The 27,439-nt window shown below is 59.6% G+C and overlaps 1 protein-coding gene across 8 annotated transcripts in view; it reads right to left on the bottom strand.

The window, feature by feature from the left end:
* Positions 1 to 841: 841 nt before the first annotated feature.
* Positions 842 to 27,439, bottom strand: part of JAKMIP3 (Janus kinase and microtubule interacting protein 3) — a 106,609-nt gene continuing 80,011 nt past the window's right edge. For 3 of the 8 annotated variants that reach the window (XM_039252396.1, XM_039252395.1, XM_039252401.1), the window contains 8 exons: positions 27,370 to 27,429; positions 23,869 to 23,934; positions 23,010 to 23,078; positions 22,846 to 22,923; positions 19,269 to 19,472; positions 17,926 to 17,991; positions 14,587 to 15,516; positions 842 to 3,283 (listed from right to left, as the gene is read on the bottom strand). In XM_039252396.1, the coding sequence (XP_039108327.1) occupies positions 15,382 to 15,516; positions 17,926 to 17,991; positions 19,269 to 19,472; positions 22,846 to 22,923; positions 23,010 to 23,078; positions 23,869 to 23,934; positions 27,370 to 27,429 (678 nt within the window). In that variant the 3' untranslated portion in view covers positions 842 to 3,283; positions 14,587 to 15,381. Of the gene's footprint in view, positions 3,284 to 14,586; positions 15,517 to 16,093; positions 16,136 to 17,925; positions 17,992 to 19,268; positions 19,473 to 22,845; positions 22,924 to 23,009; positions 23,079 to 23,868; positions 23,935 to 27,369; positions 27,430 to 27,439 lie in introns of all 8 variants that reach the window. The other 5 variants (XM_039252402.1, XM_039252397.1, XM_039252398.1 and 2 more) reach the window with 5 other exon arrangements.

The raw sequence follows: 27,439 nt of genomic DNA, 5'->3' as shown, positions 1-27,439 counted from the left end.
GTGCCCGTCGGAACTCACTCCAGCCGCATTTCCGGGGCCGCCAGGAGGCTCCGACTCTGAAACGTCTGGCAAGTGGGGAGGGTCGACCAGGGAGAAGGGGAGAGGAGGAGGGGAGGGGCGAGGGGGGATGCGCCCCGGGAGAGCTGCTCCTGACCGCCCTTAAGTCCCAGCTCAAGGCTTTGGGGTGAGACAAGGCTGAGGGATTCGGCCGCCCAGGCTCAGGGGACGATGCTGTCACTCCGTCAAGCCCTGCTGAGAGTGACTTTTCAGGAAAAGATACTCCAGCCGTTGTGTTCTGTTAACGCGGCCGGCATTTCAAAATGTCCGTCTGAACATGAGTCACCTGGAGGGCGCTCGTGCTCGTGTGGCAGAACCATTTCTGTGGGGCCAGATCAGCAACTGCCCCAGCCCTGCCCGGTCTCTGGCTCCCACACCCCCCCGCCAGGGGCATCAGTAAAACAGCCTCTACTTACCTGTGCGAAGCCACCTGCAAGTGCAGTCGGTTGCCAAGGGTTCTCGTCCACTCGCAGAAGTTCTCTTACTTTCCTAAACTTTTTCATCTTCTCTGCTGGTTCTCACTTGATAGGCAGCTGCAAGAGGAAGCCTCCCTGGCTGCCCACCTCAGCCAGGTGCTGCCCAGTACCTCTGACTTCAGAGCCTGTCTTCCAGGTGATTCTCCACGAGGTAGGGTGAGGCTGCGGCAAGGCGCCGGGCTCACTCCCCCGTGTGCGGGAGGACCAGGCTCCCTTCCCGGCATGGAACGCGGCACTCCCTTCAGGGAGTGGACGCGGGACACAGAAGAGGCTAGCTTCGCCAGTATGCCCAAACTTTAATGCCGTGGGAAGAGGGTGACTTTGATATTCTAAGATTTAAAACATTTTTTATTAAAACTGTACAATAATTTACAAATGAGTAAAAATTCTCTGGTATATATCATAGGAATCACAATACAAAAATATGTGTAAAATTTTGTACTTGACCACCATACGAACCTAGTTAGGCCTGTGAATACTGTTTAGCACTGAACAGAATATCGTGTTTAGAATGTGTTTCTTAAGGAGCTGCTCCAGAGCACAAACACCGGCTGGCATATTGCCGTGATAAAACACGGCCTAATTTGTTTTTGCATAAATGTACAATAAAGCTTTTTAAAATACAGTAAACAAATATATGATTTGATACATATATTTACAACTTGATTTTCCTGAGCCTAAATATAAATCCATTACTGTGTTAAAACACACAATCCACCTTAAGGTTTCAGTGATGGGGTGATGATAACTGTAGACTGACGTCACAATGCCTCCAAACCCACTGCCGGCACACCCTCCTTCCTGACATCCAGTGTGGTATTCACAGTCGTGTAAGGCACGCGGGGTGTCCTGAAGGCTACAGGCTCCGCAGGGCAGAGCGCTTTGAGGAAGAGCACAGTCCTTCAGCAGCGGGACTCCGGACCGTGGAAATGAGGCGCGCGCGCACATCCGCGCAGCCAGGGAGCTGCGATTCACGTGGATTTCTAGTTTAGACAAACCAAAACATCCGTGTGGTTCTGCGTGTTGTGGACACAGTGTGGTTGTGTTGAGAACCGCTATGCTGTCGGCATGTCCACGTCCACAATTCTGGCAACTTCTGGCCCCTCCTCTCGTTCCATGAGAGAGTCGTGTCACCCACAGACTTCTGTTCCAGGAGGTTTGTAACAACAGGGCACAGACACTTTCAGCAAATTCAATCCAGCCCATCGGTTAAGCATAAAAGGTCTCCTCTAGGATTTAGAAAAAGCACATTATTTTAGAATGCTTGAATTCTTCAGATGCTCACTGGACTAGCGGGAATCAGAGACAAATGCTCGTGGTCACTTTTTTCTTTCCTTTTTTTTTTCTTTTCTTTCTTTTTTTTGTTTTTTTTGGTTGGCAAAACCCCAGTCCTGAAATGCTGGATTTCATAATCAGATGAAAAGGAGGCGGCCAGGATACATGAATAAAAACAACGATGTCTAAAGAGAAGAACTGACACTGTGACTAAATGGGCACTTGCAGGAACACGGCGAGGATACAAGCGCAGTTCATGGAATATTATTTAAAACATTCAGGGAGGCATTTTCACCACGTACTTTCACATATAAACAACTCCATAAGCATCGGTACACGTCTACGTGCTTCTCTGGCCTGCATAGTCTGCCCTTTTTCAAATCACAAAGCTGTGGTTCAGAATGTCTGGCGTGTGCGCTATGTACGACATGCAAAACCATGACGCTCCAAATACACACAGGCCACAGGGTGAAGTTGGGTTGCAAGCCCACGTGGCTAGACCCTGAATGGCCAGCCCGCACGGCTGCTATTCCTGGGCAGGACACACCCGAGGGTGCACCGGAGGCGGCAGCCCCCAGGGCTTGGGGCTACAGAGTTTCCGCACGCCTGCATCACACCCTCACCCAGCCCCAATCTGGGAGTTCCCCCATAACTCCACACTGGCTTTTATTAGCTCAAGACTATCGTTTGCCGTTCGGTTCTGAGTACAACAAATGTGTCGAGGGGATGCGGCCATTAAAAGTGAGGCCAAACCACTCATGGAGGATAAAACAAGACTCGAGACTTGATCTACAAACCCCAGAGAAGCAGCAAACTCACCCTGTATCTTGTCCAAGTGATAAGTAACTGTGGGTTTCACGACAACAGAAACGATGGGTCCTTCCCGGACAAGTCTGATTAATAGAGCAGTGGCGCCCAGCATGGATCCTCCACCCGCTAGAGAAAAGCGAATCTGTCTGATCCTGTAAGCTTCCTCCCGATTTAACCCAGGGAATCAAGCCCGGGCTGGGGCCAGTCATCTGCACCGGACTGGGACGTGTCTTCTGACACAAATTTGAAATGAACCTGACCCTTGCACACAACACAGCCGCCCCTCCCTTCAGCTCCTCGGAAACACAATTTGCTTTTCTTTTATGCGGTGTTTGATACATTCTCACCTGGCTCCAGGCGTCACTCCCCAGCACATCAACTTCCAGGTGCCTCAAAAGAGCCCAAATCGTGTCTCCTGGTTGAGCATGCACATGTGCACACACAGACTCACGCACATGCACGCTCACACACACACACCTTGCAAATTCAGCACTGAGAGTGACAACCTTCGGCCAACGAGGGTGTGGGGTCCACGGAAGAGCCACTGTAAGTCCGTAAGTCGGGCTGTATCTGCGCTGGGGGACGTTCCTGGGCTGCGGGCCAGAGCACACGGCGGGAACGGAAGCCAGGCTTCAAACGCGCTTCATCAACGTGCTGTCTCCTCCCTGGAAAAGAGGGAAAACAAAAGCTTTGTTCTAGCGTGAGCCATCCAAGGCACTCGTGAGGTGACACCGGCGGTGGGGAAGGTGTGGAGAGGCGCCCCGGGCAAGGGCACACGGGCTCCGCGCGGACAGTCGGACCGCAGCGGTTCTAGCCCCGGCCATGGCGCCACGTCTTCCGCCACTGGCGGGACGTGTCCTCCCAGGAGAGCCGCAGAGGTGCGTCTGCGCCCACAGAGCCGTGTGCAGCAGTGGCCTCAGACCTGCCTTGAAATGCCCCGGGCAGCCACGCATGTGGCCACCCAATTTCCCTTTCTTCTCATTACTTAGAAAGCGGGCCTCTGTTAGGTACTGTTCCTCCTTATTACCTTTTACACGTTAATGTTTGGAACAAGTCTCCTCTGTACAAGGAGAGTGGGCCCCCCATCAGCCGCGGGGCAGGGGCAGGGCCAGGGCCGGCATCAGTGGGGCGAGAGGCAGTGAGGGGTGTGGGCATGGGGGGGCCCCTGGGCCCACACGCTCCCAGACTAGGAGAGGCTACAGAGGGTTCTGTGGGTTTGGAGTTTTTCACATTTCAGTAGGAAGACCCCTCCCCCCAGCGCATAAGGCAAAGGAAACCACACACACTTCCTGCCCACACGGCACACATCACCGCGGGAACGTCTGGACAGTGGAAATGACACATTGTTCTTTGTGACATTAATGGGATTCATTTCTAAGGTTCTTCTCGAATCATCCATTTCTAGGATGTTAGAGATGAAACGACCAACCGGCCCAGCCCTGTCATCTTGCAGACAGAAAAGTGAAGCTCTGAGGTATGAGGAGCTCCCCCAAGTCACACCCCGAGGCTGACCAGAGCCAGGGGCCCCAACCGCCTGCCCGCCACAGCACTGCATCTCTGAGCTACGATGGTAACTGCCCGCGGCATGAACCTCAACACATGGAAACACAGAAGAAATCTTACTGAAAATGACAAGCAGAGTCCTAAAAAATATCCCCCAAGCTGGAGGAACAGGATAGTGGCATCTGCTTGTCTGTGGTTGCTTGACACCCTTCTCGGAGCCCATCTTGCCCGACTCTGCTGACATACTCTGTTCACGGCCACTGTGTCCAGAAGGGGGTGACTTTCTGCCCTCGTCCGTGGCTACAACACTGCTCCCACACCCAGGTGCGCACACACACGCGTGGGCACACACATGCACAAGCATGCACACACACAGAGGCATGGCCCTGCTTCAGGATTCCAGGCTGCCCGAGCACCTTCTGCCCCCCGGTCCCATCTCCTCTGGGGACAAGGTGTTCCCGATCCCTCCCTGTTCTGACCACAGGCCCGACTTCCTGATTGTCCTCACAGCCAGCTCATGAGCTCATCCAGGTTGAAGCCATAGAAGACACAAGACAGGTGAGTGTGAGATCACCTGGTGGGTGTGACCTGGTCTCATGGCCCCACGGCCCCCCACCCCTGGCCCGGTGCTGGTGCAGAGCCCCCAGGCCTCTGTGCCAGGAGCTGAGGCTGCTGTGGGTAGGGGGGCCCACTTGCAAGGTCAACCCTTGACCAGCATCTGGAAGCCTCGCTTTTGAGAGGCTCTCTGAGTGATAAGGTTGTGCTGGTGGACTGGCCTTGACCATTTGCACAAACGATGGGATTTATGGCAGATGCCTATTTCCTTCCGAGGGCCTGACACTTCAGAGTGCAGGGGTGCAGGGGTGGGCTCCCCACATGAGCAGCCCCAACAGAATGCCTGAACTCTGAGTCTCAAAGGGACTCCTCTGGGGAGACCGACAGTGCACACGGATGTCTACGTTTTCACCACTGGGGAAGGGGCTCTGTGCGGCCCCCGCAGGAGGCAGAGAGCCCAGGAAATCTGCTTATGGATCCCTCCAGATCCAGCCGTGGTTCCTAATTATGTTGCTGACATGAATCTTAGCCACAGCACCGCTGTGTGCTGGGCCCCGAGATCCCCAGTGACTTGTAAGACAGATCAGACATGGTGTCTGGCCTCCCTGAGCACATCTGCTCACTTACTTGGTCGTTCATGTGGCAAAGATTTATTTGTGTGCATCCTGGGGCCAGGCTCTGCCTGAGGATATACTGGGGCCGCACTGAGGCTCGCCCAGTGAGCAAGTCGGGGACCCTCCTGCCGTGTGTGGCTCCCAGATCGAAGAAGAGCCCAGTACACGGATGGTAACGTGGGTTAGCCCCGTGAGAGAGGAGAGGCGTGGGACACGGAGGAGCTCATGGCACACGATGGGGCTGGTGAGGCCCCAACCAGCGCAGAGCCCAGGGGGCAGAGGCTGCGGGACACACAGCCACCCTGCGGTGTCCTGACAAGGTGGGCGCCGAGCAGCACAGCCGGCCTTTCCTTCTGAAGGGAGAGGTGATATCATTTTCACACTGGGCGGCACTGAAGACAGTGATAAAATGCCGGAGTAAGTTGATGGCCAAAGTCACAAACAGCATTCACTTCCTAAGAACCAAATGAACAGAGAAGGTGAGGACAAGAGGGTGTCCGGCTGGACCACTGCCCGGCCGGCTGCAGGGCACTTCCAGTGGGCACCCAGCCCAGCGGGCCAAAGCGTCAGCCTGGGTGAGGGCGGCAGAAGCCAGGCCTCCACGGGTAACACATGCAAACGGGGCCGTACATATGGATCAGGAAAAAGCATCTGATTAATGTCAAAACAGAGTGTGAGGACCGGGCTCCTGCCATCTGTGTTTGCCGGGAATTCCCACTGGGGTCTCGACTGCTGGGGAACAGAAAGCTCTTGGCAAAGGAGACAGTGTCTTCCTGGGGTCCAGGAGCCCCCCGAGATTGAAGCCAAGTGCAGACGGTGGGCGCCAAGGGAAAGCCCAGGCCCGCACCTCCCTGGGGGTTCCAGAAATGCACACGAGACCAGGAAACCCGGCCCCGCACAGGGTGGGGAGAGCCCTGCCCACAGACACTTGGCTGGGGTAACACTCCACGGCCCAATCCTTGCTCTCTGCCCCCAAGCCCAAACCACATGACCTTGATGGGCCTCGCGGACCCAGACGTCTGCCAACATTATCCTGGGTGGGTCTGTGTGGGTGCTCCCAGGTGAGATTAGCATCTGAAGCGATAGGCTGAGGAAAGGAGACTGCTGGCCCCATGCAGGTGGGCCTCATTCAATCAGCCGAAGGCCTGAATAGAACAAGGCTGAGTAAGAGGGAAATCTCTCGCCCACCTGCGAGCTGGGACATCGGCCTTCTCCCGGCCTCAGACCCGGGCTGAAACCTGGGCAGGAACTGTACCGTCACCGGTCCCGGTTCTCGGACCTTCGGCCCCAGGCTGCAGCCACACAGGTGGCTCTGCTGGGTCCGCACATCTGTGCACTTCTCGGCCTCCTACTCCTTACGAGGACCCCTCTCTACGAAAGGGGGATAGAGACACGGACATCCTACCAGCTGTTTCCCTGCGAGCCCGGCCAGCACGATGCATTCCTGCACCGACCTTCGTAGCCGGGGAGGCCGAGGCGGACATGACTCAGGGCAGCGCAGGACCCGAGCCCAGGCCTGCTGGCCCCGAAGCTGCCGCCGAGTCTCCTGACGGCAGCCGCAGCTCCCCCAGGGCCCCCCACAGGCGGACATGGCTGGTACGGCCGGAGAGACCACAGATGCCACAGGAAGAGGGCTTGGAGACGTTAAACCCCCACCATAAACCTGACACCACGGCCGAGATACGACGAGGTCCCCTCACGACCCCAACCCAGGGGTGGCCACGGTGCCTGTGGAGGCTCCTCCCCACCGGGGACTCAACCGTCTCAGAGTGGGGGCCCCGGTCCCACAGCCCGTGGCCTCAGCATCCCTGGACTTGTCTGAACTGCAGATCTGGGGCCACTCAGTCCGTGGAGCCAGCCGGAGGCGACAGCCAGGAGAGGGGGCTTGGGGGGCCAGTGTCCGGGCACAGCGGTCCCGGGGGCCTCCACCCTCCCTTACCGCGACGGGGAAGGCGCCCCTGCAGCCCCGCAGCCCACCCTGCCTCTCACCTCCTTCCCGCCAGGACCAGCGGCCTCTGCGCATCCGTGCCTCCCGAGGCCTGATGCAGAGGAGGCCATGTCAGGGCTCTGTGCCCTGGTCCTCAGCCCGGAGCGCCGACCCACTGCGGCCGGCCGGGCCCTCGGGGACCTGAGGGCGGTGTCCCCACAGCCCAAACCACATGCGGACGAGCCTGCAGCTCCGGAGGGCGGGGACACCGAGCACAGGGTGACGGCCAGGCTGCCCCCGTTTACCATGCTGGGCACAGGACTGCTGGGCTCCCACCCGCCCCCCACCCGCCCCCACCTGCCCCCACGCCTGGGTAGCGGGGGAGCCATTCCAGTGAGGGGCTGTACCCGGGGGTGGCGGTGGGCTGGGGGGTAATTCCAGAGGTGGGGGCAGGGCAGGATGCTTCCAGTGCCGTGTTCATGCTGGTAATGAGTACCTCCCCGCCCTCCAACCACCTGAGCATGCAGGACCCAAGTCCACGTCAGCCCAGAAGTCACCAGCACCAGGGCAGTGCCTTCTAGGAATGGCCACAGGGCACTCAGATCCAGTCCCACCCTGTCCCTCTTGGAGAGAAGGGCGCTTGCCTCACACACGTACTGTACATACTACGTGTGGCCAGTCTCCCTGCTTGGCGTGGGTGTAGAGCCCACTGCCCAGGGTCCCAGGCCTCTGCCTGACCACAACCACCCAAATGCACAGACATGCACACACACACACACACAGACGTGCACACACATCCCCAAATGCACACACATGCACACACACATGCACAGACACACACATACCCAAATGCACAGACGTGCACAGACACAACCCGAATATATAGATGTGTACACACACACTTGAGTGCACAGACATGGACATACCCACACACATATGCACAGATGTGCACACACACATGCACAGACTTGCACGCACACACCCAAATACACAGACATGCACACATACACAGATGCACAGGGCTGCACACAGACACTACTAAATGCACAGATGCACACACATACCGTGCACACACACAGTGCACAGGCACATACGTGCGCTCACACACTGCACACACTTTCTGCCTGCTCTCCAGCGGTTCTCAGTTCTGCTTCTCATGTGGGGTCACAAGCAGCGGCTTCAGGCCCCGGAGGAGGATTCTAGCTATGAGCTCTAATAATGGGCATCTCTTATTAATGGCTTCATGGTCATGCTTCTCGGAAGATCCATCATCGCTGTCACCGAGGTGGTGACATTTTTGGATCACTAGGCAGCTGGCGGCAGGCGTGAGCTGCTGGCTGGAGAGAAAGGATGAGGCGACAGAGCGAAAAAAGGGGGGGAACCGTGGGCTTCAAGCCTGCTAGTGACGCCAGAGAAAACGTTAGCCGTAAGGCAAACACAGGATTCTATGCAAAGAGCTAAATAGGTGCCCTGGACCACGTGAGCAGAAGAGGGTCTGGCAGTGCCCCCGAGGCCGAGCGCCGCTGCTGGGCGGCCCAGCGACTTGATGCCCAGACAGCTCCTGCGTCCCATGCGAACCTGCCCAGCATGACCCGGGCGTCCAGCAGCCGTGTGTCGGGTGCCAGGAAGAGGTCACAGCACCGACCCGCAGTCGCGTACAGAACACAACAGGGTGAATCTTAGCACAAGGATATTAAGCATAAGAAGTGTGTCCAAAATCACATAAAGTGTAATGACCCCTTCTCTAAAGGCTCACAAAACCACACAAATGATACCCACGCGTCTGCCTCAAAGCGCTGCACAGGGACGCTGCCCGGGTCCCAGACGGCAGTCACCTCGGGGAAAGGGGCTGGCCAGGAGTCAGGGGTCCGAGGTTAGAGGTCAGCAGAGAAGAGAGCAGCGGCTGGGCCATTCCCGGACCAGGGCAGGGGTGCGGCCGGGCCGTCAGGACTAACGCAGCGGGTGCCCCAGCAGCGGCCTCCACGCTGGCTCGCGTGCATACGTGCGCGGCACGAACACCGCGGCTTCACGTGAGCGGGAGGCTGCGCAGGTGTGTCCCCTGCCATCAGACGGGCGCACATCTCACCATGGCCTCTGACCCCTCCTCCTCTCCACGTGGGGTGGGAGCCCAGGCCGGGGGCGGGGTCCTGCGGGAGCACGGCAGGTGCCGAGGCAGGGCCTTCGGCGCCCCGCAGCTGCGGCTCCACCGCCTCGCCAGGGGCCTGTCCCTGCTCCCCAGATGGACAGGCGGCGCCTGAGGACAGGGATCCTCTGAACTCGGCCTCCACCCCCGGGGAAGAAAAGACTCGAGGAGCTAGTTGCTCATGTGTGGCTGAACCTTCTATGAGGGAAAATAAACAGCTTACCTTTTGCTCCATAAATAAGTGAATTAATTAATAAAACAATAACATGAATTAAGAAGAAAATTCCATTGGGTTATGATGAAGAAACTACAGATATTTTGGCGTCAAGGTCCCTGCTCGACGTGCGCACAGCGCTCACTGACCGTGAACAGGAGCGGCTCCTCAAGCACGACCGCCACCCTTCGGGGGCCACCTGGGACGCCGCATCAGAGGGCCTGGTGCTGGCTGGCAGCTGTGAATCTGGGTCTGCTGACAGCTAATGTCACACACGTCAGGCCCGGGGACCCCGAGCGGGCAGGCGCGGACCCTAGAGACCTGGCGCCAGCCCAGGACCGGTGAGGACCGGGCCGTGGGGTGCCGCCAGCGCAGGGGACACCAGCAAGCGGCACACTGTCCCCCTGGCCCCCTGGCGCGTAGTGACTGGGAGCTGGGGAGGACATCCAGCCAGGACAGGGCTGGCCATGGAGCAGGACTTGGACAAGCAGAAGGTTTTTTTTTTTTTTTCTGAGAGAGAGAGAGAGAGAGAGACAGCGTGAGCAGGGGAGGGGCAGAGAGAGAGGGAGTCACAGAATCCAAAACAGCCTCCAGGCTCTGAGCTGTCAGCACAGAGCCTGACGTGGGGCTCGAACCCACGAACTGTGAGATGATGACCTGAGCCGAAGTCAGACGCTTAACCGACTGAGCCCCCGGGCGCCCCAAGCAGAGGGATTTTAACTAAAAGAGGGTGGGAAGAAGCAGGGGATTGACTACCACGGGCAAACATGTGCTTCCACCCAGACCCGTCCCCACGTGTGAAAATGGACTTGGAACCAACCAGTCCTGGACAGAAATGTCGGACATCAAGCTACAAGATTCTAGAAGGAAACATGAGAGCAAACACTTGTGACTTTGAATCAGGCAGGTTTCTTAGGTCCAATACTAAGGAGTGACAGGTGGAGGGGGTAGGGTGACTGTGGGGGTTGGGGGTGGGAGTGACAGGTGGGGGTGGGGTGACAGGTGGAGGGGGTGGGGGTGGGGTAGTCTGACAAGTAGGGGTGGGGTAGGATGATAGGTGGGGGGGCAGGGCAGTGAATGCAGAGGGCATAAGAGGGAGTTTGAGGGTTACTGGCACTGCATCAGGATTGTGATACAAGCCCCGAGATCTGTACAGCACAGACAGTGACCTCTATTGTGTGTAAATAAAACAAAACACTCTGCAGGGAAGCCCACGTGGAGCCCAAGCCGTGACAAATGAACTAACCACATGACAAATGGACAGCACAGGCACACGGAGGAGGTGGGAAAGAAAACAGCGAAGTCCCGTGCGAAAACAACACTTTGTCTGCACAGTACTGAAGAGCCTAAAATTAAGTCCTCCATTAAGAGCAACCTCGGGCTGCACGTGGCCCCAATTCCAGTCCCAGGAAAAGCCTCAGACTGTTCAAGGCTAACGCCATCCTCAGATCGCCCTCAGGTCAGCTAATCAAAACGAAAAAAGAAACATTCTTATGGTCTGAGTCAAGGCTGGGAACTGCAGATACAAACTAGCCAATTTCTCACCACTTGCCTGAACCCCACGTGGGCCCTTTAAACTCACCTCATAACTGGTCATTTTCAAAGGATTCTCAAGAGTCATGATTGGGTCCCGCCAAAAGTAACGAACACCTCACAGACACTGAATGGTCAAAGCTGTCACCAGGGGTGCTGGACAATTGTAATTGGTGCTTATGTGATGATGCTACACGTACTGTAACACCCCCATCCCTTACTCCTTAAAAACCCAACTCGCTATTGTTCTTGGCTTCATCTTGCTGCCACGACACTGGTAGGCGGGTGAGCCCCTGCTCGAGCTTGTAATAAAGACCCTTTTGTATTTGCATCGGTGCCGGCTCTTTGGAGGTCTCTGGGACTTGCGATTCGGGCACAACAGTACAAGCTACAGAGACGGGGAGCTGTGCACAAAGGCACCTCTGTTGGTCACTCTGTTTCTCACAGGCTGTACGGGTTAGCCCGTACTCTGCAGCTACTCCATGCATACACTGGGGCCGAGCAAGTGAGTCCATAGAGTGTACACAGCCAGTGCCAAAGAAAGGAGTTACAGATAACGGGGGGAGGCTGGGATGGAGCTTGAATTGTTAACCTAGCATTGGAGGTATCATTATGAACTCATGGTTTTATGATAGACAGGTGATAGATGATTGATAGATAGATATGTAGATAGATAGAGGATAGATGGATAGATAATAGATAGAAAGATGGATAAATAGATGATATATATATATAGAGAGAGGTGACAGATGGATAGATACATAGACAGATGGATGGATGATGGAGAGATACATAGATGACAGATGGATAGATAGGCAGAGAGGTGGATAGATAGTTGGATGGATACATACATACATACACACATACGTACCTAGGCAGACGGATGGATGGACAGATGGATGGATGATGGAGAGATGACGGACGGATGGATGGGTAGACAGATGGACAGGACAGACAGACACGCACATATGACTTTCATACATGATAGATGGTGGACAGGTGGCAGGTAGATGCAGAAATAAACGTGCACGTGCCCGTCCAAGCCCCGCCCCCAGACAGCCTGGGGACGGTATCGCCTCGCCCCCGGGGCAAGAGCACACCCAGCACCGGAGATGTTGGCTCCTGGACACCGCCGCACAGCAGAAGGAAGGCCCTCCTTGGCCGGGGACGCCAGAAGGTGGCCTGGAGCATCCCGTGGGGGCAGAAGGTGAGAACGTGCTCCAGCAGCAGGCGGCGCGTCAACAGGACGCAGGAGCCGCCTGAAGCTCAGCGGCCGGAACAGCCCGACAGGAAGATACCTGCTGATGGAGCGGGACTGTAGCCCCCAGAATAAATATCCCGACAGGATCACGGGACAAAGAAGGGAACGTGGGAATAAACCAGCAGGAGCGGGCACTGGAAAGCCTGTGGCAGCACCGCGGCACCCATGGCTGCCAAAGTCCGCACCAGAAGCTCGCGGAGATGCTTGCGGCCTCAGCTGCTTCTCCCCAGTGCGCTCACCAGGCATGAACACCACGTCTGCGGTGCAGAGCCGGAGGTGGCATCCCCCCGCGATAAAGGTTAATGTCACCCGGGATAAGACGTATGGGTGTCATCTCGCTGGGCTGAGCAAACTCACGGTGGCACTGTGGCCCCAGCCCTCGGGCTGCCCCCCGCTGTCAGGGGCCACCTCTCAGGGGACATCAGGATGTCAGGCCTACTCTTCTTGTCTACTGTGACAGCCGGCCCGGGGCCACCACTTCATACGTCTTCCCACTTTGACTAGCTTTCCAGAACTCTCTCCCTGATGCCCAGGCGGCCGGGAGGCTAGGTGACTGGGCAGAGAGGAGGCAGGCCGCTCTCTGGGGTCTGTGTCTGTGCACCTTTGCGAGTGTCTGACCCCCTCGAGGGAGCTGCTGTGCAGGGTGTCCCCTGCCTCCACCCCCGCCAGCCCCACGTTGAGGGTGCCCTCCTGTAAGCACCCCTGGCTCCGCCCAGGCCCGGGGGTCCGTGAGGGCAGCTGTGTCTGCCCAGCACCTGCTCCCGTCCCTGCCCTCTCCCCACCCCAGGACCCGCTCATGGCTCTGGGGGCACCAAGTGTCCTTCCAAAGCCTGGCGGGTCTACCCTGTCCCCAGCACCGAAGGGCAGGCCCTGAGCCACTGGCTGGCTCACTGGGGACACACTGCGGGGAAGGATGTTGGTGGGGCATTTCCAGGGACCCCGGGCAGTGTGTTTCCAACTGGGCATGTGCCGCTAGGAAGCACGTGTTCACCATCACCTCGCTACGGGTGACCTTTAAGGCCAGGCCGTGACTGTGGGCTGTCCTCGCCAAGCAATCAAAGGCAAGCGTGGTGCGCTCGGCACTTTCCGGAGCCCCGAGCGCGCGGTTGCAGGGCTTCTGCACCAGCTGCGAACCGCAGCCGGAGCCCCAGGCTTCCAGAGCGCATGCTTGGGTTGGAGCTCCTGCAAGCCCTCAGGCGTCCCTGGGACCAGGGCTGGGACTGGCCAGGCTCCTGCTCCGTTCCAGAACAAGCCTGAGAGTGACCTTCCTAGGCCGAGGCCGTGCCCATGCGCCCCCGGGGGACCCGGGGTCCCCCACACGCCATTGTGTGCCCCTCTGAAGGAACACGCACGAGACGCGCTCCATGAGAGATGAGACCGTGTTGCTGGTGGCGGTCTCACGTTCTCCCCTCCCACAGCCCCGGCCTCTGTCTCCGCTTCCGTTCCCCTCCCTGCACAGCGCCGCTCGTCCTGAACCCCCTTCAGTCCGAGGAGCAGAGGAGCAGGCGCCCTGACGGCATAGGCCCCGCCGAGCGGCTGGGGTGTGGCCTCCAGCAGCCTCCACCAGAGGACAGCCTCCTGGCCTGCAGGGTGTGGGGCGGGGGGAGGGGCGGGGGCAGCCAGGGAGAGGGGGTGAGGGGTGAAGAGGCCTTGACCCCTGAGCTCATCCAAGCTCATGACAGTGCCTGAAGGGAAGGGGAGCCCTGGGGGCTGGGGCTCAGGAGGAGGAGGAGGGAGGGACTGCTCTGCAGACAGAGTAGGAAACTTTCCTTTCCCGGAGCTTCTGGGACAGGAAGGTGGGAATGGGCAGGGCTGGCCAGCAGACCCCGTGGGGGCTGGAGCACATTTGGACAGTCCTTCACTGCCGGGAGATGAGGCCACCCTGGTCCACTCTTGTGCCCATGGAGGGAGTATCCTGGGTCTGGGCGAAGAGGCCCCCAGGGGTCAGCACATGAGGGACACTGAGGAGCCTATGCAGGGATGCCCCTCGGGGAGCAGACTCTGGTCCAGGGGGGCGGGTGGTGGACAGTGAGCCACCCCTCCCTGTCTCTACTGGCCTGGACAGACGCCCAGAGCAGGGCAGGTCCCAGCAAACCGAAGTCACATCTCAGCCGGGACCACTGGACCAAGCAGAGGGAGGTACGGCCCTCGAGGGCTCCGCACAGTGAGGGGCAGGGAACAGGGAACGCGGTCTGCACGGACCAATGGCTGCACTTACCTGCTCGCCACCTGGGCATCGGGCTCCCTTCTCGTAGCTGCAGGATCACAGGTGCATGGCTGCCCTTGAGAGCGGAGGCCGGGGCTCTGCACCCGCAGCTCTGGCCCCGCTCAGCCCGCGGCCTTGGGGCAGGGGTGGCGCTGGGTGCCCAGGCCTCCACAGTCTGGGGTTCTGCGTTCCAGGAGCCAGGCCCCCTTTCCGGTGAGTCCAGGCCCTGTCTTGTCCCGCCTCCCAAAACCACGTGCCTCAGTCTCCCTCTGGTCGGTCCCATGCGCTCCTCTGTGAGGCTCAGGGCGGCCTTGGAGGCCGGGGGTCATGGCACAGTGCATGCGGCAGCCACGGCTGTTCCCACGGGTGACGGCGTCATCAAACCAGGCAGGGATGCGTCGGCTAGTAGGTGCCCAGGACCCCAGCAAGCGAGTCCTCCTAGGCCACCTGAGGTGGCCTGGGAAGCTGTCCTCAGAACACCCCCCAGGACCCATCTGGGCCTCCCCGATTGAAGGTCACCTCTGTGGTCACCGGCTTCCTTGGGTCATTTTGTGGGGTGCCTGTGTCCGTTCATCTGAGACGTGTGTCGCGTGATTCAGGGTCCACGAACGGGAGCACGGGGCTCTGGATGCTTCCGCACAGAAGCAGCTCTCTGCGCCTGCTCAGCAGGGAACTCATGCACCCCTGGCGCCGGGATGTGGAGGCCCAGGGTCCAGCAGCCCAGACCAGGCGTCCTTCGGAGGAGCCCCAGTCGGAAACTAGTTCTAATTCTGGCCCACAGAGCGGACAGTTGCTGCCCAGAGGTGCTCAAAGGGCCCCCTTCTCCCTCTTCCTGGTCGGGCCGGGTCCGCAGAGACAAGATGCCCTCCGTCTTGTGTGGCCGCCTGGGCACCCGCTGCTCTCCGGTCCAGCTGGAGGAAAGGGGTCCGGCTCCTCCGGGGGCTGGAAGGGAACAGCAGGACACGCATCAGGGAGGCGTCTCTGGGGAGGAAGGGGCTGGCGGGATGGGGGGGGGGGAGCCTCTGGGGATGGCCTCAGAAGGGTGGGCACGGCCAAGCGGGAAGGCGAGGCAGCAGCAGCCTCAACGCGGCCCTGGTCTGAAGCCACAGTAGTGACACTACAGCTGAGCATGACTCTCACGCCCACGGATGAGACCCTCGCATCGTGGAAGCCGGGCAGAGCTCCCCGGGTGGCCCGAGTTCGTCCTCAGCACTTCGGGAAAGGGACACATGCTCTCAGCACTGCTTCCTGCCGATGCGACAGGCGGGGCCTGGAGCCCCCAGGGTGCCGTGCACGCGGCCTCGCCTGTGTGAGGCCCCCCGGGAGGGGTCCTCGCTCTCCCTCCTGCTCAGGACAGGCAGGTGCCCTTGAGCCCTCGGCGATCAGAGCCCCGAATCCCGGCCGAGGGCAGGGCGCAGGCTCTGCAGGCTGCCGGGAGGCTGTGTAACAACCGCGCGGGGCGGCCCCTGGAGAGCTGGCGGGCCCCTCGCCGGACACCAGCGGCCGATGTGATACTCACCGCGTCAGGGGGCCCGGGCGAGCTATGACCACAGAATGAAAGCTAAGGAGAAAAATAAGAACAAAAATAGAAACTGAAAAAGGAACGAGGGAGGGCAGAGACATGGAGGGAAAGAGAGAGAAAAAGAGTTTGTAGATGTCTGGCAAGAAAGGACAGTGATCACAGACAGAACAAGACGCGCGGTCCACCGGGCACAGGAGCAGGCTGGTGTCCCGCGTGCGCGGCTCGCGCTGGGCGGGGCCACAGTGACAGCGTGTCCCCACACGAGCCCCCCACACGAGCGCCTCCACCGCCCCCGGCTCTTCCTTCTCCACGGAGCTGACGGCGGGCCCCTCGCTGGCTGATAATGAGGACGGGGTCTTGCGGCAAACTCGGCGCCCCGACAAGACTCTGGTCCCACTGCAAGCGGTAAAGGACCAACCACCTGGACAGATGTCACACGGGGCCTCACTGGGGCTGGGGGTGGGGAGACCAGCCAACGCAGACACGAGGGAAGGTCTGGCGGGGGCACGGCTGCTGGGAAATAGAGTCTCGGGCCACATGAGAGGGACTCACACCCGGTGCTTAACATCCAGGTAGTTAACACACAAACGTGCTCACAGTAACACGCAAGGGGAAATGGCGTGTGTTCTGGAGGAGCGGCTGCGCGCGCTGTGAGGCCGGAGCCCTGAGAACAGTGCCCTGCGCCTCTGGGCCCGGGGGAAGCTTCCGGCGTGTCAGTGTCTGCGAGGCAGCAGACCCTGTTTGCAGGGCACCTCTCTGCGTCCCGCCCGGCACGGATCCTGGGGCCGCTCATGGGGTGCTCCGGGCGCCGGCACAGTAGGGCTACACAGTTCCTACAACGACCGCTGGGCAGATGGCAGTGGTGTGCCCAGGGAAGGGGCAGGTGTCGGCACTGAGGGGCAGGGGTGGGCGGGGTGGGGTGGGCTGCCACCTGGGAGGGGCCACGCCTCCCCCGGGCACGGGGAGGCTGAGGCTGTGCAGCCCGCGGGGCTCCCGTGCAGTGCCAGCCTCCCGCTTTCCCCGGAAGGGACAAGGCAGAGAGGCGGACCCACGGGCCACCTCACTCAGCGCTCAGTGGGGAGCAGGCCTTGTGGGGCACATCCACCCCACAGCCAGGACCGACTGCAAGAACCGAATGTCAGTGTGACCACGGAGATGCTAAAACATCCCTAAATCGCAGGAAAAGAACTATGCCAGAGTAAGCGATGCCACGGGAAGAGGCAGGGCTCTCTCTGGGCACACTCCAGACACCTTGATTTGGGGACCACCGAGTCAGGCTGTCACCAAGAGTGGACAGAGCGCTGTGACCCCCATGCCTAGTAGGGCTGGGGGTCCAGGAAAAGAGCCAGACTGTCTGCCCCAGGGCCCCAAGCTGCGTGGCCCCAAACCTTCTGCACACCAGCACCTGAGGTTCTAGGCCTGGAAGTAAAGGACAGAAAGGACCGGAAACAAGAGACGGATGGGACGGGTGACCTGCTTCCCAGAGAAAATCTGGTCCTGCCGGAACTTGATTTTCAGAGCAACGCTTGGGAAACAGGGAGGAATCGTGTACTTCAGCACAGCCACCAGCGCTACAAGGACCCTAGGTCGCTAGCCCAGCCCCCTCTGCTACAGCTGGGGAAACTGAGTCCGTAAGCAACACGGCCCCTCCAAGGTGGCACGGCTGGGTCACTGCAGAGGGGCGTTCCCAGAGCCGGGGATCCCTGGCCTCTGCCCTGGAGCCTCTTCCTGTTCAACTGCGCCTCGCCCGTCGGAGCGCACGCTAGGGCCAGGGTGTAGCCCTCTGCGCCCGGTGAACCCAACAATCCCCAGAACTGCGTTTATTTTACCTTTTCCTCCAGTTCCTTTATTTGCCTCTTCTGACCTTCTATTCTCTCTTCTAACTCTTTAATTCTCTGCAATATTAAAAAGAGGAAAATCTTCAGTAATCAGAGTATGTATTTAGGAAACCAAGTACTTGGAGAAAACCCTTTTGAGGTTTGTACTCATTTACCACGAGGGGCCGGGAGCCTGTCTGTCCTCTGTCCGTGGGCTGCGGGAGACCATGGCTGAGCAGAGCAGCAGCCTTGCTTGCCTCAGTTTCCCTTTTGGACACAGCCTTTCTTAGCCGGCTGCTCTGCTCCAACAAGAGCCCCTACACCTTCAGATCGTACGCCACAATGCTCGAAGCCCAAGGAATCGATTCATGCCCTTCCCAAATGCCACCACAGCAGCGCCAAGAGCCGCCACAAGGCCACAAAGCCAGTCCCGGGGGGATTCTCCTCAACACAGCGACACCGTGCCTGAAGCCCCAGTCCTCACTGTGGTATACCAGACCAACTGGATGCAAATTTTGCATGTCAGGTCTGGCCCCAGGTGCTGTGCCTGGACCCTGACCCTGCAAGCAGCAAGCTCTGGCCACAGCCTGATGGGCAAGAGGGGCCCACAGGTAATGGCCACACTGACCACCCTGAATCCAGCAGCAAGTGTCCTGGTAGCTGACTGATCCTCTGGTCAGACATCACTCACCAACATTCACGGGAAACTGTGGTTTACTAATTTATCTGACTTTGCAGTCGAGCCTCTGAATACAGAGCACATCCAGAAAGGCCCCTTCCAAGCCCCGAGGGCACACACAGGGGAGCAGAGGCATGTCTGTAGCCCCAAGCCTGTCCAGGGTGCCAGGGCCCTGCACCTTCTGTTAGGGACGGACGGGCGGATTGGCCTGAGGTCCCGAAGTGCCCAAGGCTAGGAGTCAGGGGCTGCCCCCAGCGCGCTGAGACACTGCTCCCCAGAAGATGCCCCACCACGTCCTGACCATTGAAGGAGGGGTCACTGTAGAGACCTCACCGTCTTGGGTCCCAGGAGAGGGGATGTGTCACCCGCAGGGGCAGGTGGTGCAGCCCAGGTGGCTGATAGGAAGGGGCAGGGCGTCTGGCACAAGGGCGTGTCCATGGGAGGGCGTGGCCGTTGGAAACGTGGCTATCGGGCAGCACATCGCGGAGGGAGTGGCCATCGGATAGTGACTTGGAAATCACACCAAGAAGGGCGTGGCCGTGGGAGGGCGTGGCCACGGAAGGGCCGGCCTTTGGAGATGTGGCTATTGGAGAACGGGCCGCAGGAGGGCGTGGTGACGGGACTGGGGACGAAGCGCCCAGCCCCCTGCTCCAGGCACCCCCGCCCGCGGGCGCACCTGCTGTGCCAGCTGCAGCAGCTCCATGCGCTCCCGCAGGATCTGGGCGTCCCGCTCGCGCAGCTCGCTCATGACCTGGCGCTTCCACTGCTCCACGGCCGCCTTGAGCTTCTCGCGCTCCTCCTCCGACAGAATCTCGGCCACTTTGGCCCCGGCCTCCTGCTGCAAGGCGTCGTAGAGCATGGCTTCCAGCTCCAGGATGTGCTGGGGGCGGGAGGGCAGACGTTAGTCTCGCCTTCTTCCCAAAGGGCCGCCTGGGCCTGCCGGGGGCCAAGCAACCCCGTGACCCCCGGGGTTCCAAAGTCCAAGCCACCCCACAGAGGGGACTACTTCCCGTCAACTGGCTTAAATGACTGTCTGTAGAGGGGAAACACAGGGGGCATTCATTCACCTCTAAACGATTGTTTACATGTGCACCGAGACTTCAGGGGCAGAATTCTTATCAAACCCTGGGCTTATGAGCCCCACTGAGGAAGAAGGGCAACACTCACAGCGGTTTGTCTGATATACGGACAGAATTTACGGCAAGTCCCTGACCCAGCTTCTCCGAGGCCAGGCCACTCTGTGGTCCTCAATGCCACCCGTGGTGTGGGTCAGTCATGCCGCCTCAGACGAGGCCTCACCTTCGCTCGGCCTCGAGGCCCTGTGTGTCCCCGTGCCCTCTCCCGGCTTCACCACCTCCACTCTCAAGATGATAAATCCCGAAAACGCCTGCACCGTGGGGCCTGGTGTGCACTGCCCGGCCTGGTTGAAGACCCCGGGTCTGCAGAGCCAGCTGGTGCCACCCCTTCCGGGAGGCTGCAGCTCTCAGTAGCCCGAGGTCAGGAGACGAGTGAGGACAGACAACCTGCACGGGGTCCCATGGGGAGAGCTGGGATCGGGACCCTGCAGGGGGCGCCTGAGTCTCGTCCTCACCCTGCCGGGAAGGGCTCTAACAGGGAGCCCCTCAGGCCCCCGGTCCCCAAGCAGGTGCGCCACCCTGCCCTCCCGTGACCACGGTCCCCAGATGTGTGCTGTCCACCACAGCTCTCAGGGGAAGGACCCGTAATCCCACAGGCCGCCCACCCATGAGAGCAAGCACCCAAGAGGAGCAGAGAGGCTGACAGGCTGAGTGGAGCCTGGCCCCGGGACGCCCAGGCCAGGACTGAGGGAGCCGGGCTGGGGCTGCAGGCAGGGTGGGCGGGGACACGGAGACAGGGAGAGAGCTGCGTGGGGGGTGGGGCGTGGGGCTCACCCCTCTGCCGCCTTCCACAAGTCCAGTGCAACACCCAGAGACCACCATGAACCAATGCAAAATGATCTCTTTGCCGTAACTCAGCAGCCGACATGCATACCATGTTATGTAACTCCTAAGGATTTGCCAATTTGACCTGGAGTACTCTTAAAGCTCTTTCCTCGGGGAATTTTCCTGATACAAGCTTTGAAAAAACCAAATTCTTCAACTACAGAAAAACCCATCTTCCCATCAAAAACCGTAACGTCTTCAAAAATGAAGGGTTCTATTTCTTCAGGCAAAGTGATTATAAAAAGTCCTTTCAGCTTAGTGGACATTTTAGGAAATGAAAAACAAAAAGCCTTTGGACCTCACGTTTTATTGCTCTTGACAGCCACAGAGTAAACTGTCCCCAGCTGTCACAAGCTTCTCACTGTCCCCATCACCCACCGCTTCTTAGAGCAGAAGAGCTTAGGCGGTAAAGATATGCGCAAGCATTGACAAAATACATAAATGCAGCTGAGTGTGAGGCTTAGAATTAGCATCACAATGGCTTCACACAAAGCTGGTGGGAGAGATGTGACTTTGCCCTGTGAGCCGCGCCCCTGGGCCCATGGCCTCTCCCCAGCCTCCCCACGTGCTGGCAGCTTCCCCAGGGAGGTCAGCACACAGCATGGACTCCCCACCCGTGGCCCTGCGGCCACAAACAGAGCAGGGAGGGAGTGAAGCCTGGACAGGTGCCCACAGGCCTGCAGCCCTCCCCCGGGGGCACCCCAGGGCCGTCTGTGCCACCCTCCACATCAGGGCTTCATGAATGACAGATCAGGCTGACTGTCCAGGAAGTGCAAGCGAAGAATGGCAGGTGAAGAAAACAAGAGACAGCAAACATGTGTCCTGCTGCTGGAACAGAAGGGGGGGGGGCCCCATGGTCATCCCCCAGGGACGGCCCCCCACCCCCAACCGCGTCACACAGCGCTGCGGCTGGAGAGGCCACCCTGCTCCCCAACTCTCTGAAGTGCAGGTGCACAGCCCGCTCTCTGAGGTCACGTCCACTGACCCATCTTCTCTGCGCTGATGTCACATGTAATAAATTCCTATTCCTGAGCTGTCTCCCAAGTAACCCCCGGGACCTATAGGCGAGCTGTCCCCTTCCTGCGCGTGTCTGGGATGTACGACCAGAGCACAGGGATCATCCTGGGGGGGGGGGGGGTTGCGCTCAGAGCTGTCGGCTGCCCCCATATACTGTGAGCGTGCTTCCCACCCAGCCCCGTGGACTGGAAACAGGGATCTTGGCACATAATTCTGGGAAGGCCCACCGGCACCGGCTGGGCTCTGAGGCCACCTCCCTCTGCCACCTCCTCTATGGCTGCCCCCACAGGTGTCCCACAGCGACTGGCTGCTGAGTGGGCCACACCGTTGTCCCAGCACAGCCTCCGCCCTGCCTTGAGGCGCCCTGCTGGGGTTAACAGAAACATCAGGCTGCCAGCTTCCAGGCTGGGCAGCACCCACTGGGGCCCTAGGTGCTCTGCGCACAATTACCTCACTCTCCTCACAATCCAGGGCCGGGACCTAATAACGCCTCCGTTTACCACACGGACGCCCCTGGCCCCAGGTGCCCGCTAGCGGCTCGGTCACTTCCAGAGCCCTTGGCGATTCTCGGGCCGCCTCTCCAGGGCCACTGGGCAGCTCTTCCTGAACTGGGGCCATGACATGCGCGGACCGTAGGGACGTGTCCAGGGGAGACAAAAGCACACACTGGACGCGCTGCTGCAAGGTGACACAGACACCAGCAAGGACATGCCCGTGCTGGGGTAGCGCTCCCGCCTCCGGGACGCCCGTCGGGCCTCCGTTGTGCTCATCTGAGAGGCAGCCACACTAGCCCTGATCTGGATCCACCCTCTTGACACACAGGCAGCTGAGGCTCAAATGAGATGCCTGGGTCTCAAACCCGAGTCGGTGAGGACTGAGTCCGGGTGGCGGAGGCGCGTGTGCAGGCACTCCCGGTCTCGGTGTGAACCGCAGTGCGGGCGCATCGGCAGGAAACACGCTTCTGGGAGCAGGCGCCCACAAGCAGGGGTCCCCAGAGAACGAGCTTCCTTACATCCCACTGTGTTCAATTAGCTTGTAAATGCGTCACTTCTCAGGAATCCTACGTTTTCAACTCATTTTAAATATCCATGAGCTCTGTGTTCACGGGGTGAAGTGCTGACGGGGCAAGTAGCGCGTCCTCGGACCTCACTGACAGGGAGACATGTGGAGAGTGACCCCACGGTGGTCACACTGGACCCTGAGAGACGCCACCTGATGTGTGAACCCCCGTCCGCATTTCCACCCCGAGTCTGCACCTACCCTGCCGAGTCTTACCCTGTGAGCCTGGTCCAAGGACTGCTTCCTGTAATCCAGCTCCTCGTCCAGGTAGCCCTTCTGCTTACTGAACAGCTCCTGAAACACAAGAGGACCCGTGTCTCGGCCTCAGGCACCCACCCGGTGACGTCGTGCTGCACACACGAGGCAAGACGCCCACCAACCTTCTCAGTCTCCAGGTCAACCATTTTTCGGTGCAGGGCCGACTCCGTCTCTTCGATCTGCTGGAGCCACTGGACACAAACCGAAAGAGCAGGTGATGGGGATCTTTCCGGTGGCCACGCAGGCACCAAAGCCGTCCCACTTCCCTGCAGGCCCCACGGGCAGCCGAGGAGCAGGGGTTGGGTTGGCGGGCGAGCCTGCGCCCAGTGTCCAGACACCCCCACTTCCCCAAGGAGGGGAGGGTCGTTAGCAGGGCCTCGGCAGGAACAGACACACGGTGGTGGGGGGGGGGGGGCTCAGCCGGCGGCGTCCTCCCCCAGGCCCGTGCCCTGGAGCCCTGCTTGCCGGACTCCCTCTCCCCTTCCTGCTGGAGGCCCCGGGAGTGCTGTGACAGCTGCCGGCCAGGCAGGCTCTGGCTGTGGGGCGGGGGCCCAGATGGGCCGGGCAGTGCCCAGAGGAGGGTCCTCATGGGGTGAACAGAAAGCAAACGACCCACGACTTTGCCTGGTCTTTGGGGAGGAAACTGAGGCAGAATCTGGCTGATGTGTGATGTGTGGTGGGCATTGACCTGTGTGTTGCCAGACCTCCAAGGTGGACAGGATTAATGGACCCCCCCACACACACCCCACGAGCCCCTCCTCCAAGGTGGACAGGATTAATGGACCCCCCCCCACACACACACCTCAGGAGCCCCTCCTCCAAGGTGGACAGGATTAATGGACCCCCCCCCAACACACACACCCCACGAGCCCCTCCTCCAAGGACAGCGTCCTCTCTGGGCTGAGCACAGAGACAGGGACCCACAGCGGGTCCTTGGGCCCAACCCTGTCCCAAGAGCATCCACACAGGTGCTGTCCTCACCTTTTCAGCCAAGGTCAGGACGGTCCTAGCTTGTATGACGACCACTTGCTCCTCATTGGTGAGATTCTGCACCCAAAGCAGACACGTGTACGGTCAGAGGCAGTGCTTTTCAGAGGCACCCAGACTGAAATAATGAGGTGTGGGTGCATGGGGAGGGGGTGGAGGGGTACCCGGTGGGGGGTGCCAGGAGGGAGGTGAATGAGGGTGCCTGATGGGGGATGAATGGGGGTGCCAGGTGGGAGGTGAGTGGGGGAGCCTGATGGGGGTGAATGGGGGTGACTGGTGGGGGGTAAATGGGAGTGCCGGGTGTGGGGTGAATGGGGGTGCCCAGTGTGGGTACCAGGAAGGGGGTGAATGGAGGTGCCCTGTGAGGGGTAAATGGGGGTGCTGGGTGGGGGGTGAATGGGGTGTCTGGTGGGGGGTTAATGGGGGTTCCAGGAGGAGGGTGAGTGGGGATCCCAGTAGGGGGTGAGTGGGGGTAAAGGTAGGCAATGAATGGGGTTGCCAGGTGGGAAGTAAATGGGGATGACTGGTAGAGGGTGCCAGGTGGGTGGTGAATGGCGGTGCCCAGTGGGGTTGAATGGGGGGTGCCAGGAGTGAGACTAATGGAGAGAGGCACAGGGGGCTGGGGTCACCTCTAAGGTCACTTTTTCTGAAATGGTCTCCTGGGGTCTTCAACCCCTTTTACTCCTGACCCTGTGGACTCTGAGTGCTTCTCTATCCTGTCCCCTCCGTCCTCCCACCACTGGTGACCGGGACATGGTAAGTGGCCAGCTGAGGGCGACGCCGGGGTGGGACAGCATGACACAGGCAGCAGCGATACATGTGTCCCCACGGTCCCTGTCTGCGTCCTTGTTCAAAGCCAGCTCTCCACATATGCAGCTGCATTATTATTAGAGCACCACTTGGAAATGTGGGTGAAGACCTGACACTCATGGCTACAAAAGGGTCTCCGTCCCCTCCCTGGCTCTTTGCCTTTTTTCTGTTCATTGTACTCATGCCTCTTCCCAAGGGGCCACCTGGGAGGTCCTCCCGGTGTGTCTGGCTTCAGGGCCAATGGGCATCCTTGGAGACTATAGGCACTTCACTCGCTCAGACCCTGACAGCCGCCCGCAGCAGCGCCCGGGCAGGGCAGGAGCTGACTGTCCCCACTGCTGGGCCCCGTGTGCGGGGGAAGACGGGAGCAGGGCGGAGCCTGCTGGGGTCACTGAGCTGGAGGACAGCCCCCTACAGCCTGGAAGCCCCCTGAATCAGGGGCAGTCTGCTCAGAAAGCTCTCCCAAGGCAGGGTCTCTCACCAGCAGCAGTCAGCAAAGTGGGGGCCAGTGACCAGGTGCTGTAGGCGTGGAGCAAGCTCTGTCCTCGGGTCACCGTTACCCTGACTTGGTCTGGATTCGGGCTAGGCGCGCGCTCCTCACACCCCCTGCTCCTGGGGAAGCTGGCCAGGTACCTGTGCACCCCCCCACCCCAGGACAGGAACCAGGGAAGGCTGAGCAAGGGGCTTCAGAGAGATCCTACCAGGACATGGTCACGCTGGGCTGAAGGGCCCGCAGCATCCCACTGGGGGAGCAGCCTGGCCCGGAGCTGACCACATCCCCCTGCCCCGGCCTCGCCAAAGCGTGTTCTGCTCTGCCTTCTTGGCCTCTGCTCTTCCCTCCCTGGGTGATCCAGCCCTCTGCATCCAGGGACAGTGGTGGTGAGTGCCGCTGCCCATCGCGGGGGGCGGGGGGACCCTGACCCTTGAGCAAACTGAGGTCTGGGGTTCAGGTACCCACATAGCCAGTCTGGAGGCTGCGAGCGTGTCTGAGGTGAACTGTGCACACAGCACCCACAGCACAAGTACGCCCTGGCTGTGATGGTAGCAGGGGCCAGGCTGTCGCTGTCACCTCCTCAGACGTAGGGCCGTTCTGAGCTGCAGGAATGGATCTGTCCACGAGGTGCAGTCCCAGGTCACGAGGCGCATGTGAAGTGCGCCCATATGCTCAACTGTGACCACCTGGAGGGATGTCCCCTCAGCCCACTGACAGGAACTGGCAAGGTCTCCCCATGGCTACCTGAGCATAAAATCTGAAGGCGTGTCCTCCAGTCCCCAGTAGCCTCTGTCACGGTGCTCTGAGGCCACTTGAGAGCCCCATGGCCGTCCTGGCCCCTGAGCTCTTGAGTGGGCAGCTACAGGGCTGGGGAGGAGCTGGACAGAGCTGGGCTCATCCTACATCAGCTCTGTGAACCTGAGCAGGGGTCCTTTTGGGCCTCAGTTTCTCTAGCTGTGAATCAGAAGGTTAACCAATATGGTTCCCAAGAGCCCATGATGGGGCCCAATAACTCGGGGCTGGATCCCATCCTTGCTATGGGCTAACGCCTCAACGACCTACAGCCCAGATGCAGCACAGGACCTGGGGAAGGGCCAAATGCAGCCAGCGGAGCCTCCCTGCCCAAGTGGAGGGGACGCAAGGACAGAAAGGCTCCTGTCAGCACAGGCCCTGCACGTGTTACAGCTGCTGGGAGAACAACGCCCCAGGAACATGCTTGAGTGTCTGGGTTTGGGGTGTGTGGCTGAGGATGTGTGGGTGTGTCTGCATGCATTTGTTGCTGCTTTTTCTCCGTCTACTTCATGCAGTGTGCTGATTTGACTGAGTGCCTTGCTCTTTCTCAAACAGTGACCAGAATGGGGAAACCAAGGTGTCTTAAGACCAGCTACAGACTGTACACTTATTAGTAGACCTTGGAGGAAGAAAAGTTCTAGGTGGTAGGGTGGGGCTGCCTTCTAGCACAGTTGAGCTGCTCGTTGGACAGGGGACTCAATGGCTGCAGGATGATGGATAAAGGGCAGATAGAAGACAGACGGATGGATGGGTGGAGGAGGGATGGAGGAGCGATGGAAGATAGAAGATGGAGGGACGGAGGAAAGTTGAACAGATGAACAGAGGGATGATAGACAGACGGTGAAGGGTGGAGGGAGGGGTGGAGGGAGGGTGGGATGAAAGGGTACAGTCACCCAGGAATTAGTATTCTTCCAGGAGTTTGCTGTAGAAATTGAAACTGTGCCCTTAATAAGATTTGCAAATTATATGTGGTATCTGCCCCTCCCCCAAACCCAGGGAAGCGGGAACCCCTAAGAGTCTGGGATATCTGAGGCCCAGGAAGGAGCATTAGGGTATCAAGGGTATGGAGAGGCTTAAAGACTGACAGGGATTCCAGAAACAGAGGCCACTGGCCAGAGGCGTCGCTGCTGGAGGGGACGGGTGTGCAGGCAGGGCCTCCCCGCCCGGCAGAGCAGAGCCCCGAGCTCCCAGCCTCTGGCTGCTGGACGCCACCCAGCCGGGCACGGGGACAACAGGAGAGAGGGGCCGCCCCAAGCAGCTGTGGCCGCGGGGAGGGTGCAGGCGGGCAGGGCAGCTGTGGCCGACTGGCGGCGGGACTCACGGGGGACCCGGACCCCGGGGGGCTGGCGGGGGTGGCGGCCGGCGTGAGGAGGCATGCACAAGTCAGGAGAGCGACATACACTTACGGCGTTATCCCCCAGGATGTCCAGCTGCTTCATCAGCTCCGTGACCAGGATGTCCTGGAGGCAG

The sequence above is a fragment of the Hyaena hyaena genome, unplaced genomic scaffold (genome assembly GCF_003009895.1).
Source record: "Hyaena hyaena isolate Hyena2069 unplaced genomic scaffold, ASM300989v1 scaffold_409, whole genome shotgun sequence".
Classification (NCBI taxonomy): domain Eukaryota; kingdom Metazoa; phylum Chordata; class Mammalia; order Carnivora; family Hyaenidae; genus Hyaena; species Hyaena hyaena.
The sequence above is the reverse complement of the archived record's forward strand: the minus strand, read 5'-3'. Positions and strand labels throughout refer to the sequence as shown.